Below are 20148 nucleotides of genomic sequence, written 5' to 3' on the forward strand. Positions count from 1 at the left end.
GTAATCAGGATATTACTTATAATATTTAATTAAAACAAGTTTTGATTTAAATACATTTGCAGTCAGCTTTTAGTTCAACTGATTGGGGGTTTTTTTGGTCCTTTAAGGATAAAGGTACTTTCCTTCCAAAATAAGATACTAGATCCAAGAGTACCCAGAATAATTCTTAATAAAAGCAGAAGTCTTTTTAGTCTGAGTTCTCAGATGTTTGGTCCTAAAGATTCTTACTTCTTAAATAACGCACTTCTAATGCTGCAAAAACCAATTAAGGTAGTAATTTTGCTATTTTACTCAGTCTTTCGCTGAAGATTATTTTTTTCTGGTTGAAAGAAGTGTTTTTCAAGAGCGTTGACCAATTCATCCAGTTCCTTCTTCAGCTGCTCGATGTCACTGAGAAACAAAATCCACACAAATACAGAAAACAGTGTCACAGGGGAGAAGCTAAAAACAACATTTTCAATCTGAGGAATTTTTAAGTCTGTTGCATTGGTTTAGACAAACATTTTCTATTAATGCTAGAAGTATATACACTTGGTTTCTTATGGTAATGCACTGATGTTCACTTGCAGCTGATGTGCATAAAGGCACTTAAGACTACGGAGAAACATAAACCCACAAAATAATCTAAAATAGCCAGAAGATCTTCTATCATTAAATGTACGTGATTAGAAATTTAACTTTTATACTTGTAATAGTATTTTCAGATGAATTTTCGTCTGTGAGAAAACATTATTTTCATTACATAAGTTAGTAATTGCTTATCTTTAAGACTGTATGATTTCCAAGGCTCAGTCAAGGATCTAATTACTGAACAGGGGTTAAAATATATTAGAACACTTATATATAGTTATCTAAGTTTAAAGCAATTATGTATGTAAAAAGAAAGTTAATATATCTACTATCATTTAAGGTAGAATATTTTTCTTGATACTGTTTTTACTGAATGTGAAACCAAGTTCAAAGGAATCTCAGTGACAAACAAGAATGCATCAACAAATTTTGCAGAACTGAAGCTTTAGGAAAATACATTTGCTAAAATAGTATCTGTAGTAATATTATTTGATCATGGAGATCCCCTTCCCACCAAAAAGCCACACGGCCCCTATTACCGCAGTAAATTCTATGTAAGTGACAATACCTGTTTCCAGGAGGTGCACAAAGTTCAGAATAGTATTTGATCTTCGGTTCTGTCCCACTGGTTCTCATTGTAGCCACTCCTCCATTAGCAAAAGTGAACGTTATCATTTGGCTACTTTTACTGGTCGGAAGTATCTAAGAAATAGTAAGAATGATTTTTTAGAAGCTGGGAAAATGACTATATATAATGAATTCAAGACAAAACCCGTGACTTGATGTCATACAGTGTAACTAAAGGATCGGTTAAAATTAAGCTTTGTTCTGTTGTCTTCATCATTGTGGTCTTGAGACCACAACAGGCAAATGACAGCCTTATCCTCAAGCTAGAATCTGGTAGTGGTACATTACTGCTAGGTAGCTCGTTTCAAGTCTAGTCAAGATTTTTACTGCAGATAGGAATTGCTCTGCAATGGCATTTCCCAGGAGGAAAAGAAACATGGACTGTGAAAGACTAAAGAATCCTAAAGCCACATTGCAGTAGACAGTTTAACTTACAATAAGATAATTCAAGATTGCTGTAGCAACAGCGAGATCCTCCTACCTTCTTTACAGACTGTCATCTTGGAGAGGAAGAGCACAACAAAACCAAACAAAAACCCCCACTCCACCACCCCACCCCGCCAACCTTCACTTCCTCTCACCAAGGCAAAACAATCATCCCCAATCTAACTTATTTGAGACTCAGGATGTAACATAATGTTTAGAGTGTTTCCCCATAGAATTTTTTATATAAGTATGTATATACACATCTATGATTTACATATAGTTTTTAAAATATACTTACAGCCTTTTGATCTGGCTGGCTGCTGTCATACCCAGTAGTTAAATCCCTTATTCCAGAAACTTTAAATCTACCACAAGATTTTGGGTATGTGTTTTTTCCATCAAAATTTCTAAGGTTGTCAAAAAGCTGTTGAATAACTTTAGGATCATGGCAGATGAAATAGGAAGCTTTGGTAATATGGAAGCCATATCTGTGAAGACACAATATTAATGAATTGAAGGAGCAATGCTCTTTAGAGTTGTACACCATACACATTATACAACCTTCTATAAAGTAAGAATCTATACTCATGGTCACCAACTGTACTATCAGTTCACCCCCTTGCAATTTTAAAAGGGCCTCAGAGCTTAATTGTCCTATTTTGCATACTTTAAAGAAACATCTGTGCAGACAGCTTTTCCTTTCAATGATTAAAAATGAGAAAGTTTACTGCTAAACCAGCAGAAAAAAGATGTCATTATTGCCTTGAAGAGATCTAACACCATAGGAAGAGAACAGACTACATCTAAATAGCTTCCTTGAGTAGATTACAGATGACTTTTTCTGAGCAAAACAAATTCCAGACTTTTTTCCAATCACACTTCAGAAGCCACTCTCCCACTGAAGTGCTTCTACTAAACCAAATTGTTCTGAACATCGTCTCTTCACCTTATCTGTTTGCCACCAGGTAATATGATGCAGAATCTGCATCAAAGACAAATGACCTGCTCACATTGACTTGTCCAAACAGCATGTTGTTGAAAAGCATACAAGCCTGGACTGGTTGTTTAAGTGAGCTCTTAACTAAAGATAAACACTTGATGAGTATCTTTGATGCCAGGGAGAATCTAAAGGGCAGAATCTTTTGTTAGTAGGAGGATGTTAATGCTAGAAACCTGAAAGGTTACTTAAATAGGGTCATGTTTATACCAAAATGGACATCTTGTAGTTAAATCAGTCTTGAGAATCCAGCAAGGGAATTTACAAAACCTATCCTATATTTGGAAGAAGTGATGAGCCAGCTAGGACTGTGTCCTTTTCCTGATCTCCATTTGCTTCTTTGAGAACAAATCCCCTTTCTGTACCTTCAAAATACAGAGCAGAGTTTCTTCTGCTTCAATGGCAATTCACAAGGCAAATCTGACGAAGAATAAAGTAGTAAGGAGTAGAACATCAATTTAATAAGGCAGATTTGTATCTCTCCCCATATCTGTAGCTTTTTCACAAACAGTGATGATTTGCAGCGACATCCTGCTTTGAGGTACACCTACAGACTGCTTTTATGCTCTTGACTTCGAGAGTCCTCTTCAGTGGCTATGTACACAGTGGCACAGTTAAATTCCACTCAGTTAAATATTCTGTTTCTGAGGGCAACCTGAAGCAGGTACTTACTGAATTAGTAGTCAAAAAAAGCATGAGCCAGAGAAAGATAATTCTTTCAATATACACTTCCAGCTACTAGTAATTAAGGGAATTCTCATGTCAGATGCTATATTTGCAGCTCTAGGGATGGATTGCTCTTCCATGCATTTATACTACTGTTTACTTCTCACATGTAAGCATGTATGGCACTTCTGCCATAGCTGATAAATTCCACTATTTATTTATGCAGCGTGTTAGCAAGTCTTTGCCACTTGATTCCTTCTTAAACAGTGGATGAAACAAGCATGGCTAGTGCTGCATGCAAATGAGAGCTCCGAGGACTGGAAAACAAGAAGCACCAAGGCTGGAGTTTTCCATGAGTCTCTCTGCAGGTTCCACCACTCCTTTGTTAGTGTCTATGAGACATGAAGAGGTAGAGAGTATCTGCCAGACTGTGCTGCTCCCTCCTTTAAAATAAACAATGCAAAGCCCCCACAAAAAACACTCCCTGCCCTGAGAAATCCAATAGTCATCTGAAATCTGATAGCCCTGCTGATTTCTGTAGGTCTTTGAACACATTAAACAAGAACAAAAGAAAAGTAGTGCCTCATATTAAAAGCTCTCAGAGGGATACCCAGCTGTATACAGCCAATAGTTATGGCCAAACAGTCACAGTACTTCTGTATAATCAGCTCAAATCTCAGTATACAGGAGCTGAAAGGAAAACCAACATATACTATCCATCAAAAAAAGACACAATAATATAATAAAAAGCCTAACTTTAGAGCCAACTAGAATTAATTTAATAACAAGTAGCCTTGCAAGCGGGACAGAAGCAAAGTGGCTTCTATGAGTAGCATAAATATGCCAGAGCTACTTAGACGTTTTTGTGCATCTGGCACGTTTAAGCAGCAAGAGGCACTACAATCTCTACAACACAGCAATACTGCAAGCCAAAAACCAGGCCAGTCTTCTGTAAAAGGACCGAAGAGCAGAACTTCCCAAAAGGGAGAAACCTTTCAGACAAGCAAACAAAAATACCTGAAAAATCAATTTAACTAATAGGGAATCAGTAAAGTAACATTATTATTTTTAAAATACCTTAAACCAACACAAAATTAAGTCATAAATATATTCATGCCCATGAGGCAGGAGTACTTTCTACAAGTTTACTATTAATACAAAATTATGTTAATAGTACAATAACCCAATTTTTATTTCTTCACATACTATATGTTGCTATTAAGTAACTGGTATGTGGAACAGAGAAAATCTGAAGATTAACAATTATATTGGAACTCACTCATCATAGACAGCTTTCAGCTGCTGAGACAAAGATAAATTCCTGGTTGCCAAAAAGCTAGCCATCTCGGCAGTTATAACAGCAGCGCTGACACCATCTTTGTCCAGAACAGCAGGACAGCACATATACCCTAAACAAAGAAAATACATTTTTTTTATCTTATTTCCTCATAAAAATATGTTAAAATAGGAATGATGACGACACACTTAATCAAGCCAACATCTTTTAAAGGAGAAATGCACATTACCATAGTACAGACATTTTAGAGCTAAACCAAAAATGGAAAAAAAATTATATTCTAATCAGTGTTAATTTTGATAACCAAGGTATTTAATGGAATTTCAAGATAGAGACAGATTTGTATCCTATCAGTGTCAGATGCTCCCGAGTACTTTTGGAGCTCTCATGAAAGAGAAATGCCACACTACAGGAACAATGCAAGTACAACACTTTGTCTCAAATGTGATTACCCTTACATGGTAGTATATGGCAACACTGATAATTATCCGTGAAATTAGTCACATTTTCTCTGGTTTTCAGGTACCGAGATACCCAAGAAAGAGCCTTACAACTTTACACTTTCCTTCTCACGAATTCATAGCTTTTATTCATGGCTTTCCAGTTTACAAGTATAATTTGGGGGAGCTTTTTCTTTATTTTATTCACATTTAAACTTAGCTTAAAACTGTCAGCTAAACATACTCAACTTGAAATCTGAAAAACGTGTTTGGTTTTGGTTTTTTTTTTTAATAGCTTGTGTAGAATTGGAGTCCAAGTCTACATAGCCATGCTACTGAAGATATATACACCTAGCTTACATAATCATACTCTGTGTTAAGCACAGATATAAAGGATTAAAATTAGTTGTATCAATTATCCATTTGGATGATATCAATTACTCACTGGAAGTACAGCCATTGTTTTGAGGGCACCTTTACATTGCCATTTTTTGCAATAGTCCTACTTTCACTATTTTACAGGACACTAGAGCATAGTATTCTGTTTCTTACCTATTGCCTCCTCAAATGCAAAAAGAACAGCTTTTCCCTGGTCCATGAGCTGTTTGGCACGGTTGCCCATCCACTTGAAACCTGTCAGTGTTTCCTACAGCAATGTGGAGAAAAAAAAAGAGAAGGCATTAAAAATAAAAGCAGTGTTTTCTAAAGATATGACACTGTGTAGGTAAGCAAATAAGAGAACGTGAAATAACATGTAACAGCTTACCTCAAAGTGAAAACCTTCCTTTAGTGCAATCGCTCTCAGGATTTTGGAAGAAACAGTACTGGATAACATGTAGACATCTTTAATGGCACGAGTATCCCTATTGTGATTTTTCCAGCAAGTGAAGATCCACCAGCCTAAAAGAGCTCCCAGCTCATTTCCAGAAAACACCTTCCATTCACCACTGGATGGGAAAAAAAAATAATAATAGAAAGTATATGAATTCAAAGGATAATACTGAAGAAAGTAGTACAGAGAAAGTAGTACAAAGAAGAAAATAGTCTACTGGTTCTTCCATACATGAATACTATCAAATACTACTGCACCTGCGTTCCAAGCAACAGTAACAAGGTATTATGTGTTCATTAAGAACAAGCAAAAAAATTCCTCCTCCAAAGAATTCTGAAGGGGTTACCTTCCTCCTCCCTCATATGTACCAGCTTCTGAGTTTATCCAAAAATGAGACAGTGGTATTTCCAGCATATTTTAAGCAAAACAAAAATATTCAGCAGACAAATTATCAAAATCAATGATTAAAGACAAGCACAGAGACATGAAAATACAGTTCTCAAGTAATCAGTATTTTTAGTTGACTCAGCAACAAACACCTTTTATTTAGTCACAAACACACTAGCTGGTCATTGAGGAAGACTGGAAAAAATCTTAAACAGGTAAAAAAAGATTAACATTGACGCATTGCTAGAACAAGAAAAACTGAAGGAAAAAAGGGAAGACAGATGTCAAAATTGCCCAAAAATTCCCAGTCATGAAAGGGGACAAAGACACTGCCACACTGACAAAAATCAAGACCTACAGAAACAGTACCTGTTGTGAAAGAGAAGCTGACTCAGTCTCCTGCATTTATTGATGCCAACAGGCACAAAGCAATGCACAGCAACAACTTAGTGTAAGAGCGCTGAGAGAGTGTGCTCTAGCAGGAGTTTCTGTCAAAGAAGAAGTACAGATACTGTAGAAGCCTATATTAATATTTGATTAGGGTATGAACAGCTACAGCAGAAGTCTGAGAGGAGGACGCAGGACTGAAAGTTAGGAGACAACTAAGACTGGCTAAACAATTAGTGAAGAGGTAGCAGAATGAGAGCACTGTGCTCTCAATAGTGATAAATACAATAAATTAACACCCCCTCTTCAAGGCTCTGAACGTAAGTGATTTTGCATTCTTGTTTTAACCCATCATAACTAGCACAAACTACAGCTTTTTATGATTTTTCCTCAATGCTGAATTGCCAACTGAGGCTGGCACAGGCCAAAAACATTAAAATGAGGATATTCCAGCTAACACTGCCAGAGACACAGCAGAGAGTGCCAGTTAGCCCATTCTTCTTCTAAAGGCAGAGAAGCCTCCTTAATTCATGCTGTGAAAATAAAGAGTTAAAAAAAGCCCCCAAACAAAACACAGCCGCCACCTTTGAAGCTGCTACAAGAGGTTATCTGGTAAGCAAAACGGGTATTTGTACTGTCTCCTTTTACTGGGCTTTTGGAATTTGCATAACTGAGTCTGGTTCAAACTTGTGTCATCCACAATCACTGAGGACTTCTGGCAGGTGCCCATCTCATCCCTTGGGTACCAAGGACTGTTGCCATGATTTTATAGCCCTCTTCTGGCTCTCACACACAGGGAATTAATTTACACTATTTCTGTTCCTGGCGCAGCAGCAGATTTTTGTTCTGCCCCTCTCTGAGCTGAAAAGTTTGAAACATTTACTATGGTTTCTAACTGTTCAGATCGGTTTCTGCTTTATCAAGGTAGATAAAAGAGAAACGCTACTCTTTATAGGTATGATACCAAGTGCAATACTTAAGCTTACTTTCATTCATCAAATATAACCACAATACAGAAATGAAAACAATTGTAGAAGTACAGGATATCAGGGGGCATGAAATAAGGGGATGGCAATAGTGCATCAGAACAATAGGTTACACATTCCATACATATGAAAAATTTATGAGAAGCCCCTGCTTGAGCATGCTTACCTCCTGATCCCACTCTTTGACAGGATATATGTCATCTATGATAGGATATATATCAAAATAATATGATATATATGACAGGATATATATAAGTAATGCATGCATTAAATGTCCTTGAAGGAGAGAGTACAACTGACTATACTGAGGAATACCAAGGACTGACAAAGCTTAAGGTGAAATGCAGGTATGTAACATTATGCATAGAAGTGGGGTACTGAGCAAGACAGGCCTAAATCACCTAATGATTAGTAAAATACCGTGTCTAACAGTATTTGAGAAAGAGGAACTCGTATTAAAGAACAAGGATGTTCCCTATTCCTGAGATTATCAAGGAACTATAAAGGGTCTCCTGATTATTCAAGTTATTTAATAAACACAGCATGAAAGAATGCTTCTCAGTCTTCTGTGAAAAACCTCTAGCTGAAAACCTACCTTAAAAAGGTATAGCACAATCACAACAATTCACATGCGTCTGTGCATGCCTCATGTACAGCAAGTGTCAAGTATTTATTCAGGCTTCTGTACAGTGTCTAATATTAATCATTATTTCACTTACTGCCCCCACTGTGGTTGGCTTCATACAGTCCTCTCACATTTCTATGTGTTTTCAGTCCAAAACCAACTACTGTGACTATTCTATCTTCCTCTACAACACAGGTTGCAAGAATCCTCAAAATATGCCAAGCCTCTGAGTAAAAAAATGTAAATGGTTTGCATTTCTTTATTACCATACCTCTCTTGTTTCTCTGCCACTGCAAGTCGGTCAGCATCAGGATCATTTGCTAAAATGATTTTTGCCCCATCTTTTTCAGCCAAAGCAAAAGACAATGTCTGGAGAAGTGGTAAGCAAGACCAGATGAGTGTTAGTATTCCCAAATAATATTTTCACTTTCTTTATAGGTTTTAAATAATTTTCCCAATTTATTTAATCTCAAACACAGAAAATCATGGTATGTCTCTACAAAAAATAAACTTTAAGCCTGGCAGCAGTAGAGCACAGTCAGGATATTTAACTTCACCTACATCATTCCACTTATGCAGTCTGAGTCAAAAGCTACTTAGATTCAACAGGAAACTTCAAATACAAAGTGTAGCAGAAATACTTGTAGCAGAAATTCTAACCGCCTGTCAGGACTTCCCCTGCCCCCTCCTGGTGTCTATCAGAACAATTTAGTCCTTGTATTTCAGATGCAAGTTGTAGAAACTTTCCAAAACTAACTGTGAATATTTTATTTTTTAAAAGGAACTGTATCACTTTGTTCTACGTGCAGATGCTGCCCATTCTGTTAGAGTGCAGAACAAAGTAGTTTAAAGTTATAACTAATTATTAGCTGACTGTTTCAAGAGTTATACACAATGAAAGGATACCAACTAACTCTTCACTAAATGTAAGGCTATGAAAACAGAAACAAAATCGACCTTCAACCAGCCATGACTACTGGCAGAAAGGAAACATTGTTTGAAAGACACTGCAACTACTAAAAAAAAATATAATAATAATAAATAAATAATAATAATAATAAAAATAATAAAAGAACCTATTTACCAGAACACCTTTTCCTTCTTCAGGATTTGGATACTTTACTGTGGGAAATTCTGGATCAGGGTCTTTCTGCTCCGGAACGGCAAAAGGAGGGCTAAGGTCAAATGCCTTGAAGGCCAACTGCACAAATTTATGACCTACACCATGCACAGAAGTATGGACAAATTTCAGGTTTGTTTCCTTGTTTATATTTCTGAAATAAAACACATTAACAGTAAACTTAGATATGGAAGAATATTCTGTACAAAACAGACTATGCTTGAAAACATATATGACTCAGTATTCTAGATCTTTGTTAAAATTATAAATTAAAGGAGGTCAGATTTTAAAGGTAATGGCTTGAAAATTTTTCAGCAATATGAGTCAGTCTTGATATTTAATGTCCTGGTCTGTGCAAATCACTGGAATAAGAAAGATAGTACACTCTATGCACTCCAAAGGAGGCGAGTGGAAAACAGTTACAACTGACTGATAAGACTCTTCATCCCCAATTCTGGCATTTAAACCATCTCCAAAGACTGTGAACACAGAGAACAGACAGCAGCATGCCTCATTTGAGCACACTCATTCTTATAAGTACATTATTGAAAGTGTAGAACATACCTAAAGGCATGCAAACTCCTAAGGAGGCATTGAACTTCTACTCTGAAAAAGCAGCATAATTTCTCACGTAGCCCCAACTTTCTAGGAATTCTGACCTCATTATTAGTAAGAGGAAGAACATGGTTACTGGTAATTAAAATTTTGATGTAAATAAGCCAATCTAACAGGTTGCTGCTCATCTAATCTGTAAACTGATTCTACTTGTTAATCACAAAGAGAAGCATCCACTTGATTTTGTTGAGTAAAGTTTTTACAGAGCAAGAGACGGGAATAGGCCTCATGCAAGGCTCCGGAGGTCACTGGGAGCACACACAAGGCTAAAATGATAGAGCAAGATCTCCTTCTTCCAGAACTGGCTTAACAGCCTGGTTTGCCTTCTCTCTTAGAAGCCCGTTTTAAGGCTGTTGGACCACCAGTGTCAGCTCAGCCTCAGCTGCACAAGACAGCCCCAGTCTTGCTGTAGCATTTGGTTGAGGCATGGTCATGCAAATACAGGGAGATGATATAATCAGAAACTAATTGCTCACTTTGCTGGGTTAGACTTCTGCCAGACCAGCTTTATGAGCTGGCTTACTACATCACCACACAGCTGCCAGTGCAACCACAAAAGATGACAAGAAGGCACAGACAGAACTGGATCATAGTGGGATCATGGCCACCGTGACTTCCATCAATTTAAACTGCCCCACTGACATACTAGATGGAAAATCCTGTTTTCTTAATGGAGTTAACACCAGTTACCTGTGAAAGCACTGTTTCTGTATGTCTTTGAAATACTCCTTATTGACCGTAGCATATGGATCATGAAGTAGCAGGCTGCTGTCAATCAGTTTGTCATCCCAAGCCTGAGGCCACGGCTCTTGGTTCTCCTCAATAGCCTGAGAAATTCCTTTATCATGAGGGGAAATGATCTGAGCACCATTTTCCCAGTAAACCTAAATAATAAATAGGGTGAGTATTTTGTCATTAATATTATAGGATAGCTTTATTTTTTTTTGTTGGCTAAGGTGCACTACGTTCAATAGAGTATTACAGTAAATTAGGCTTAACTATACCCAGAGTATTCTCCTGTTCATATTCTCAGTGTTTCCTCTCACATCCCGTTTTTGTTCTATCAAAAAAAGCTGTTTAACTTTATCAGAAGATACCAAAATCCATAATGACACACAAACCAAGACCAAGCTCATTTATTGAGAAGATTCAAGTATCAGTCTGTCTGCCAGCCTTGGGATTGATAACTTGCCCATGCTATGTCATATACTTTCTTCCAGATACTTAGGTATAATCATTATACATAGAAGAATTCTGAAGTGGAAAAAAGTGTACAAAAGTGAAACACATTTACCACCAGAAAAATTAAGGAGAAAGGCACAAAAACTTGGCAGCTGCCTACAGCAGCGGCGTTGCCACAACAGCAAGCACAAATTCAACTAAGTTTCAAGGTGTTCGTTACTTGTAGTCTTCTACTTTTTTTTTTTTTTAATTATTTACACACACAGGAAGAGGTGTACTTATTATGTTTTATTTTTTGACAGTTGTTTGCACTGATGGGTTTATAGACCACAAGTTTAAGGAAAGATACCTAACAGCACCTGGCCCATGTATATATGTAGTCCAAATAACAAAACATTAAGAAAAAATGAAGTTGGTTAAAAAAAAAATTGATAAAACGTCCAAACAAGCTATCCAAATCAATACATGAAATATTAAAAGAAAAAAAAAAGTAATTTTAAACAGACATGAAGTTAACGAGGGAGAGACAGCAAGAAATCATCTCTGCTGATGCCTCTTTTTCTATGAAGATGACAAAAAAAGATCTCCCAACTTCCATCTGTATTTTGGAAACAGTCTGTATATGACTAGTCCAGCTGTGGGATGATTGGCAGACGAGCAACACAGCCATGTTTTTTTCAGTGCAAAGCAGATTTCTGTCACAGAAAAGAGTCACAATGATAACTGTGTCACTTAGCAAAAGAAATTTAATTAATCTCTTGTAGTATATTTTAAGAGATTAATTAAATTTATTCAAAACATTTGGTACAAGCAACTCATTAGGTTTCACATGTTTCTAGTTCTCTGGGGTTGTAAAACTAAAGGCATCTTTTAAAATCCTGAATTGGAGAAATTATTAATGCTTTTGAGAAGAGGTCAGTTAATATTTGAAAGTGTTTCAACATATGCAATAGCATTACTTATCTTCCTGCCTTTTAGAGCTAAGATTTTAGGTATGTTGCTAGTGTAACATGCTACTAGGTTTAAATACATGCATCTAGAAGAGATCAAACTATCAATTAGTTTGGTTTATAACATGATAGGAACTATACACAATAGTATTAGTGTATCTGCACAGAAAAAAATGTTTGAAAAAAGCCAGAAAATAAGTTGTATAGGAGTACCTTGTAACCATTATCTTGTTTTGGATTATGGGAAGCCGTAATCATAATTCCAGCACAAAGCTTCAGATGAGTTACTGTGTATGGCTGTAACAAGAGAAAGTTATCTGAAGTGGAACGTGCAAAATATTATATATTAGTTATTTTTATGCATATGCAATAACTTCATACTGCTGAATGAAGAGAAAGCCAAGATGCGATTCCTACAGACTGACTCTCTAAAGCAGAAGCTAAGTAACACTTGCTCCACTAGAGCCTGTGTGGCACAACTTTAGCCCTTGCTTTTTCTTGTGCATTTTCCCATTTATATATTGTTAGTGTTGTTTCAGACACTTTATGGATCTCTAGAGTAGTATTTTTATAGAAGGAAACTAAATGTGCATGTTGCCTACTGTAGAGTGACTGGAGATACCCAAGGCCTTCAAGGGTACAAAGTCTGTTTGGGTAATGAGAGAAGCCTGCATAGGGTAGAGAATTACAACTGGAGCAGTCTCATCCATACTATCTTTTGGGAGCAGTCTGTGCAGCAACTACTCCATCATGGTTCAGAAGAGAATTGTTTTGGAGAAAGCTCTTACAAATTAGCCCAAAACAGACGGAGGGAATTAAAAATAAAGCATTATTTGTGACTACAGGCCCAGTTCGAGTTTACTCCTGGCTCTTTATTTAATAGCGAATGCAATCAACTGCAGTTCTTGCAACGCTGCTTTAGGCTATACTATGAAGAATTTGACCCTAAATCTACCAAAATTTGCATCCGTACAAGAATGCTATGTACAAAGTCTTCATCCCACTGTGTTCTGTTTGCAGTGCTCACTGGAGCAAGTGGTATCTGGAGAAACTGTTGCTTTTAGTGCAAAGGTAGGGGTTTTCTCTATTACTCTACAGCACTGACACCTACTGATCCGATTGTGAAAATGCAGACACATTCAACAACCCTCACAGCATAACATAGCTGCACTCCAACAACCTGCTATTTTAAAAGGCTACTTTTGATTCAATACCCCCCCCCCCCCAAAAAAAAAACCAACCCAAAACCAAACCCAAAAGAACCCCAACCAAACCAACCAACTAAAAGTCACAAACCTAAATGTGTCTCTGTGTTTCAGACTTCAGGCTCCACAGTCATCTAGAAACTATGAAATATCTTATACAAGAAATCTGCCTGAAGGCAGGAATGAATAGAAACACATCCCACTGTCATTGATACTCCACTAAGCTTCTTCCTTCTCTTGCTGCTCTCTAAGAAATGCAAGGTATCTGACAGAATTTGTGTGTATATAAAAAGATATAATAGAGAAACCTACCACAAAAGGAGTTGGTGTTATATCAGAGAACAGATAAACTGGAACTCCTTGACTGATGAAGGTATTAGCAGCAAGTCTTGCAAACCTAAACATGAAGAAGAGATGCCTAGTAAATATATTTATTTTCTCACCAATTAGTTTCCTAGAATTCAGAGCTTCCCCTCCCCACTCCAATTAAAAAAAAAAAAAAACAAAACCAAACCAACCCCCAAAATCCCATGTAAATAAATCCCAAATTATTACACATACCCAATTTCAATGTGTTCCCTCACTGTTCCCAACAGACAAAGCACGACTCTAAGAACAGCTTTGGCATTAACAAAATATAAAAATAATATAAATCCCTCACCTTAATTCACTCTACAGAAAGAGAAAATACCGAATGAAACCATAATGGATCACATCTACAAAATACTTCAAACCTAAAAAGTACCTTTTGCTACTACCTCCGCTGGAATGATGGGCACGAGCATCAAAACCAATCACAACTCCTCTCTTTTTCAGGTCACTGAAATTCTTCTCAAGGTATCTGCAAAATCCCTGAAGACAACAACATATCCACCTCGTTAACCCAATCTTAATACTTAATTTCTCATTGCATTAAGATGATTGCTAAGATGTTGACATCTTAGAAAGGTGGGTGCACAACATCTCACTGAACCGGACTGGAATTCAGTTTGTCTGGCACCAGTGAACACCAAGATGTATCAGAAACCTTCAAATCAATATAGAGAAGCTGGACAGCTTTTAAATACTTTTCCAAAAAATCACAACCAACTCCAGAAAGAAATAGTTAACACAATTAGTCTGAATTGCAAATTTTGAGAAATTATTTAGCTGTGTTAGGTCTCAGATGAGGAAGAGAACAACTGGCCGATATTTCAGTTTTTTAACTGGAATCTCTCTGTTTTTTAACTAAATCTCACTCTTAATAATGATACCTGTTTAGGACATGATACACCACCACTTCAGGCTGCAGTAATTTAAGGTTTGGGGTTTTTTTTTTTAAGCTCTCCCCAAGTAGATCCACTTCAGGACCTATATGTGCATATGCAGCTTCACTGCATTTATGTAAATTTATGTCCAACATACACAAAGCTTAGCCAAATGCTGGCTAACTTCAGGGGTTTTTTTGTAGTTGTTGCATAGTGCCTAACTGTTCCACTTGAGCTTAACTGTACCTGGGTATAAGTTCAATTGCAAATCAAATATGGAAAATAACTTATTTTAATGGCTTAATAGCTTCCTTCTGCTTATTTTAGAGATCAGTGCTCAGCTAAGAATTACCATGTACATGACTTCTGAAAACTGGAGGAATGGTAAAAAACTTGTACTTTATAGAACACCCGTTTGCTGTCGTAAGCGAGGCTCTTCCATTCATACAACTAGTTTGGTGAGACAGAGTGCTGAACGCAGTACCTGAGTTGTCTGGATAATAGTCAAGTCGTTCATGTGGGAAATCCCTGCTCCCATGGCAGCTCTGAGCCCTGCTGTGCCAAACTCCATCCGTGAGCCAAAGTATTTCTGCAGTTCTCCATCGTTTCCTTCAGCAACCAGTTGCTTCACTATTGCAGATGTTTTTGGGTTCTGTAGATAAAAAGTTCAGATATTCTAGAAAAGGTTTTGTTTGTTGCTTTTTAATACCCTTAAGCTTCTTTACAGAACTGACTTTCTTTCCCGCTCTCTGTACTGGGTTATTTAAGTATCGAAACATTGCACACCATTTCCAGAACTCCTGCTACATCTTCCTAATACTAATCAGTACAATCTCAAGTATTACTTCTTTTAGATTTATCTCCTTAACTGAACGTGCTGCCTTGACAGCAGCATATATATCACATTTTGGGAAGTGAAAAGGTTTCCAAGATGTCTATTTTAGTATTTTCATGGTTGAAAAACAAACAAAAAAACAACCTTTACAGTTCAGAGAATTTTTGTCATCACATCTATTTTAGTATTTTCATGGTTGAAAAACAAAAAAACCAACCTTTACAGTTCAGAGAATTTTTGTCATCACAACACAAGGCTCTAAACATATAAGAAAGCAAGTTAAGCTGATGATTAAGAAATATTTGTTACTTCCATAGTGCTGCAAGTGAGTTTTAAAAAAAATAAAATCATAACCTTGTCCCAAGACTGGCTAACATCAGAGGCAGCAGCAAAACTACGCAGCCTGGTCAGAAGATAAAGATGATGATTTGCAATATATTTGCAGGTAATGCTTGTAAAAATAAGCACAACCCTGAGGATGAAAGCTTAGCAACGACAGCTAAATTCTTACATAAAATGACTGTGCAGTGGTGGCGAAAGGCTGCGTCAGACTGCTTGAGAACAGGGAGGAGTTTCTAAGTCTCACTGCTTCTCTTGGTGTATTACCAATATTGACTCTATTCTTATTAACTCTCTTTGTTTCCAAACTTAGGAACTAGCAGAGTCTTGCATGCCCCAACACCTCATCTTAGTGACATGGGATTTGTGAAGTTTAATGTTTGATTTCTTGAAAATTGATGAGCCAACGGGACAGATGGCCCACTCCAGCCACTAGACAACAGGGTTATGTGGAGAGGCGGCATACTCTGCAGGTTAGCCACCACATGATTACACACACTTTACACTGGAGTACAAAGATTATCATTTCCAAATGGACATAAGCTTTGATTGCTGGTCAACCAAATGACCTCATAAAAGTCACGGACTTCACTATTTCTTGGATGACCTAGGTATGCTTACAACAATGGAAGGCATATCATCCTAGGCAAAAAAAAAAATTTTAAAATTCTGCAGCTCCAGAAAATGCTGCAGAATATGCACAGTAGTAGCCACGTGAGTGAGCTTGCATACAAAGGTTTAAGCATTCTGGAAACCAAACGAAGACCAAGGTCTGGATGCTCTAGTCATTGACCTGTGCACCTGCTGCTGCAGGACAAACACCATACTTTAAATAAACACTCAAAAAGCTAAAGAGCCTTTGGTACTAATGAGCAAACTATATAATGCAGAATAAGCTGGGCTCATTAAAGAAAAAAATAAGGTTTCCTGGGTGCAGTAAGCAATCAGGTGCCCCTGAATTGCGCCTGGATGATGTCCTGTGCAACCTGCTCTAGGTGAACCTGCTTTAGCAGGAGGGTTGGACTAAATCATCTCCCGAGGTCCCTTCCAACCCTTGCCATTCTGTGATTCTGTGGATTACTGATTTCCAGTTTAAGAATTACCAATTTACTAGTCCAAGAACGTTGTAACTGACACTTCCTTGCAAGAGGTTCAATGTAATTCTGTATTACTATAGAATAGTTATATTCTATAAGAATAGATATAATTGTGTTGTTATAGAATAATATAGGTCAGCATAACTATTCTGAGTTTAGGCTGTTTAAAAGCTGACCTGAGCTTTTTGCTGCAGTATCAGGCCTACATTTTGTAGGTAAGGCCTGAATGCCACCTTTTGCGTCAGCCTTTGTACGGTGCCTGTGTCGCCTTTGGTTTTTCCCCCTGCGTGAGCTTTGTGCACAGGAGTTGTCTCTTACTGTTGAAAGGGGCATCTCCTTAGGTAGGTGCTGCACACATCTGTATAGATGTTGGACAGACTGAAAACTGTAATGCTAAGACAGAAGGGCATCTTGACACGCAGCTCTCCCAACCATGGAGATTTTTGTTTGGTACTGTTGTGTTAGAGGAGTTTCCCAGTTTTAGTATCTACTGTGAAGCTACAGGGATCCTCCAATTTTTCAGGTCTGGCTAAGTGATTGCACTTCTCCAGGTACTCTGCCTGAGTCTCGGAGTTTCAGTCCACATCATTTGCTAGAGAAAACTTAATTGTGTGAATTTCGTTGTTTGGGTTATTCCCCCTCCTCCCCCCCCCAAAAACAAGAATTTGATAACAAAAGCCAGGCCCAAGTCTGTTTAATATAGTAGAATGATTCTTCCAGAATTACTGTTTTAATTGTTTAAGGCTATATTCCCCTAAGAATCTGCTTTTTTTTTTTAAAAAACTGTAATGCCAAGACAGAAGGGCATCTTGACATGCAGCTCTCCCAATCATGGAGATTTTTGTTTGTTACTGTTGTGTTAGAGGAGTTTCCCAGTTTTGGTATCTACTATGAAGCTACAGGGATCCTCCAATTTTTCAGGTCTGGCTAAGTGATTGCACTTCTCCAGGTACTCTGCCTGAGTCTCGGAGTTTCAGTCCACATCATTTGCTAGAGAAAACTTAATTGTGTGAATTTCGTTGTTTGGGTTATTCCCCCTCCTCCCCCCCCCCAAAAAAAGTAATTGTAAAAGCCAGGCCCAAGTCTGTTTAATATAGTAGAATGATTCTTCCAGAATTACTGTTTTAATTGTTTAAGGCTATATTCCCCTAAGAATCTGCTTTTTTTTTTTAGTGTACAGACAACTGTTCCCATTTTAGGAATGTTACGGTGCCATTGTATACAGCCAAGGAAAAAAACCTAAACTTTTTTAAGCAGAAGAAAAAGCCTCAACCAATCTTCACAGCATCTCTACTGAAGAAGGACCCAGTTGTATCTGAAGGAGGAAGGGCTGGTTTTTTCCTTTCTCATTGCTTCTCTCAGGTTAGACTTTTTCTACTCTCAAATAAAACTGGATGTGAATATGAGAATAATGATTTCTGTGAATGCGGTGGAAGAGGTTTTAATACAGAGTTAATATCCCGTAGTGCAATCTGCTTAAACATCACCTGGTAACATTCGAGTTATTTACCTTAATCGACACTACAGAAAGGTTTTATCGGTGCAGGAGTCCCCACAAGGTTTTAGAGTAGAGGGACAGCTACTGACTAAACAGGTCTTATTTTTAACAAAACCAGAAGCTACCTTCTAGCCATAGTTTTATGACTGATAGTAGAAAAAAGTGAAAGATACGATACTACTGTGATGAATACAGGGATGAAAATAGCCTGGTAATGAGCTCAGTGATTGGCATTGAGGTACAAGCTTCCTGTTAAGTCAGCAGGACCATCTTCAGCCATAAGGGCTCGCTCTCGCAAACTATTATTTTGTTAGAAACGCACAGCTTATCTTCATTAAATATTAACCTGTCTCTACACATCAAAAAGGAACTTTTTTTTTAATATCAGAGTAAATGGACAAGGGTTATATCGGATTCTGTTATATCTATTACTCAATACAAGCACGTAAGAGCTCCCTGAGAAATGAAAATACCTCATCGTTTTTGAGCAATCAGCAATGGGTATTGCGCACCAGTCAATTATTACTGAGCCAAAGACACCGCTGTTAACGAAGAGCTAACCTTCCAAAAGCAAAGATGCTATAAGGGATGCTGCATTAGATGTCAAGAAGGTTTCACAAAAATAATTGGCATAACCAGTCCAAAATGAAACGATTACAAAGAAGAGAGAAATATAACTAACATTAATCAAGGAAGTTATGGAAATAAGAGGCCTTTTAAAACCAGACTGTTTGCTCAAAATCAGTTGGACTGGGGGGGGGAGGGGAAGTTTATTGTCATGTGATGTGGTACACTAGCATTTCTGAAAGAAGGGCTGGTTTGGCCCTGCATTGTCGTATATAAAACCAGAGCTGGGTAACTGACCAGTTACCCAGTCAAATGATCTTTAATGAAGAATCAGAACAACTGTGAGGTACTTCTAATTATGTCCTTTAGAACCTGGAAATAATACCAAAAAAAGAATAATTCTAAGTTTTCCTTGATAATCCCTAAATAAGCAGAAGATCCCTTACCAAAAAAATATGTAGGTTGCACAAAACCTAGAGAGCATTGTACTGATGCTGAGCCCAGGGCAGTCATTAAAGTGACCATGGGCAGTGTGTTCCAATAGAGACAAGTGAAGAAATTTCAGGTATAGGGACAAAAAAAAAAAAAAAAAAGAATGCAAACCACACATACTGAATTGGGGCCTGCATCTGAGTGGGAACTGCAGCAGCAAGCAACTGGACAAGCATTTCTAGAACGCCACTATGGCAAGACATTTCTTTAGACATGTGGAATACAGAAATACACAGAAGATTTTGTTTCTGCAGATAGTGCTGTCAAGACCAAAACTGAAGACACAAAGACAAGTCTTAAGATGTTTAAGCACCTTAACAGGAAGGGAAGTAACAGGTGCTAACATGCTCCTGAGAAAGGGCAGAAAAAGGGAGAACAGCCACAAAACCAGAGAGTATTGCAGATTCCGGAGGTACTTTGTTAACAGTGGGGGCCGCTAAGCACTGGGCAACACAACCAGGAAAAGAGGATGGAGTCTAAATTTCCCAGCAGTTTCAAATCAAGCCCACATCTTTTGAAAACAGCGTTTCAGTACACAAAAACGTGGAGGTACCTGGAAGCTTTTAACACTCGGACAGCGAATGCAGCAACGTATTCTTGACTTTAATAATTTAAGTCTATCAGCTGTCCCTACAAGCAAAAGAGGTTAGGACCAAACCTAACTGCTGGAAAGTGAGGAGGCCAACCCGGCAGGTTTCTAGAGCGGAGAGGGGGTGCGGCGGCACGGCCGAGGTGCCGGCGCCGCGGGGGCAGCGGCGGGA

The 20148-nt window shown here is 37.8% G+C and overlaps 1 protein-coding gene across 1 annotated transcript in view; it reads right to left on the reverse strand.

The window, feature by feature from the left end:
- PGM2 (phosphoglucomutase 2) overlaps positions 1–20148 on the reverse strand; it is a 21569-nt gene continuing 1421 nt past the window's right edge. Inside the window, exons 2-14 of the mRNA XM_009641284.2 lie at positions 15044–15211; positions 14058–14164; positions 13625–13709; positions 12321–12404; positions 10666–10859; positions 9325–9514; positions 8512–8609; positions 5790–5970; positions 5576–5669; positions 4566–4695; positions 1922–2111; positions 1139–1272; positions 1–390 (exon numbers count right to left, since the gene is read on the reverse strand). Of these exons, the coding sequence (XP_009639579.2) occupies positions 288–390; positions 1139–1272; positions 1922–2111; positions 4566–4695; positions 5576–5669; positions 5790–5970; positions 8512–8609; positions 9325–9514; positions 10666–10859; positions 12321–12404; positions 13625–13709; positions 14058–14164; positions 15044–15211 (1758 nt within the window). The 3' untranslated portion in view covers positions 1–287. The remainder of the gene's footprint in view (positions 391–1138; positions 1273–1921; positions 2112–4565; positions 4696–5575; positions 5670–5789; positions 5971–8511; positions 8610–9324; positions 9515–10665; positions 10860–12320; positions 12405–13624; positions 13710–14057; positions 14165–15043; positions 15212–20148) is intronic.

This window comes from Egretta garzetta, unplaced genomic scaffold (genome assembly GCF_000687185.1).
Source record: "Egretta garzetta isolate BGI_Z169 unplaced genomic scaffold, ASM68718v1 scaffold256, whole genome shotgun sequence".
NCBI classification, from domain to species: domain Eukaryota; kingdom Metazoa; phylum Chordata; class Aves; order Pelecaniformes; family Ardeidae; genus Egretta; species Egretta garzetta.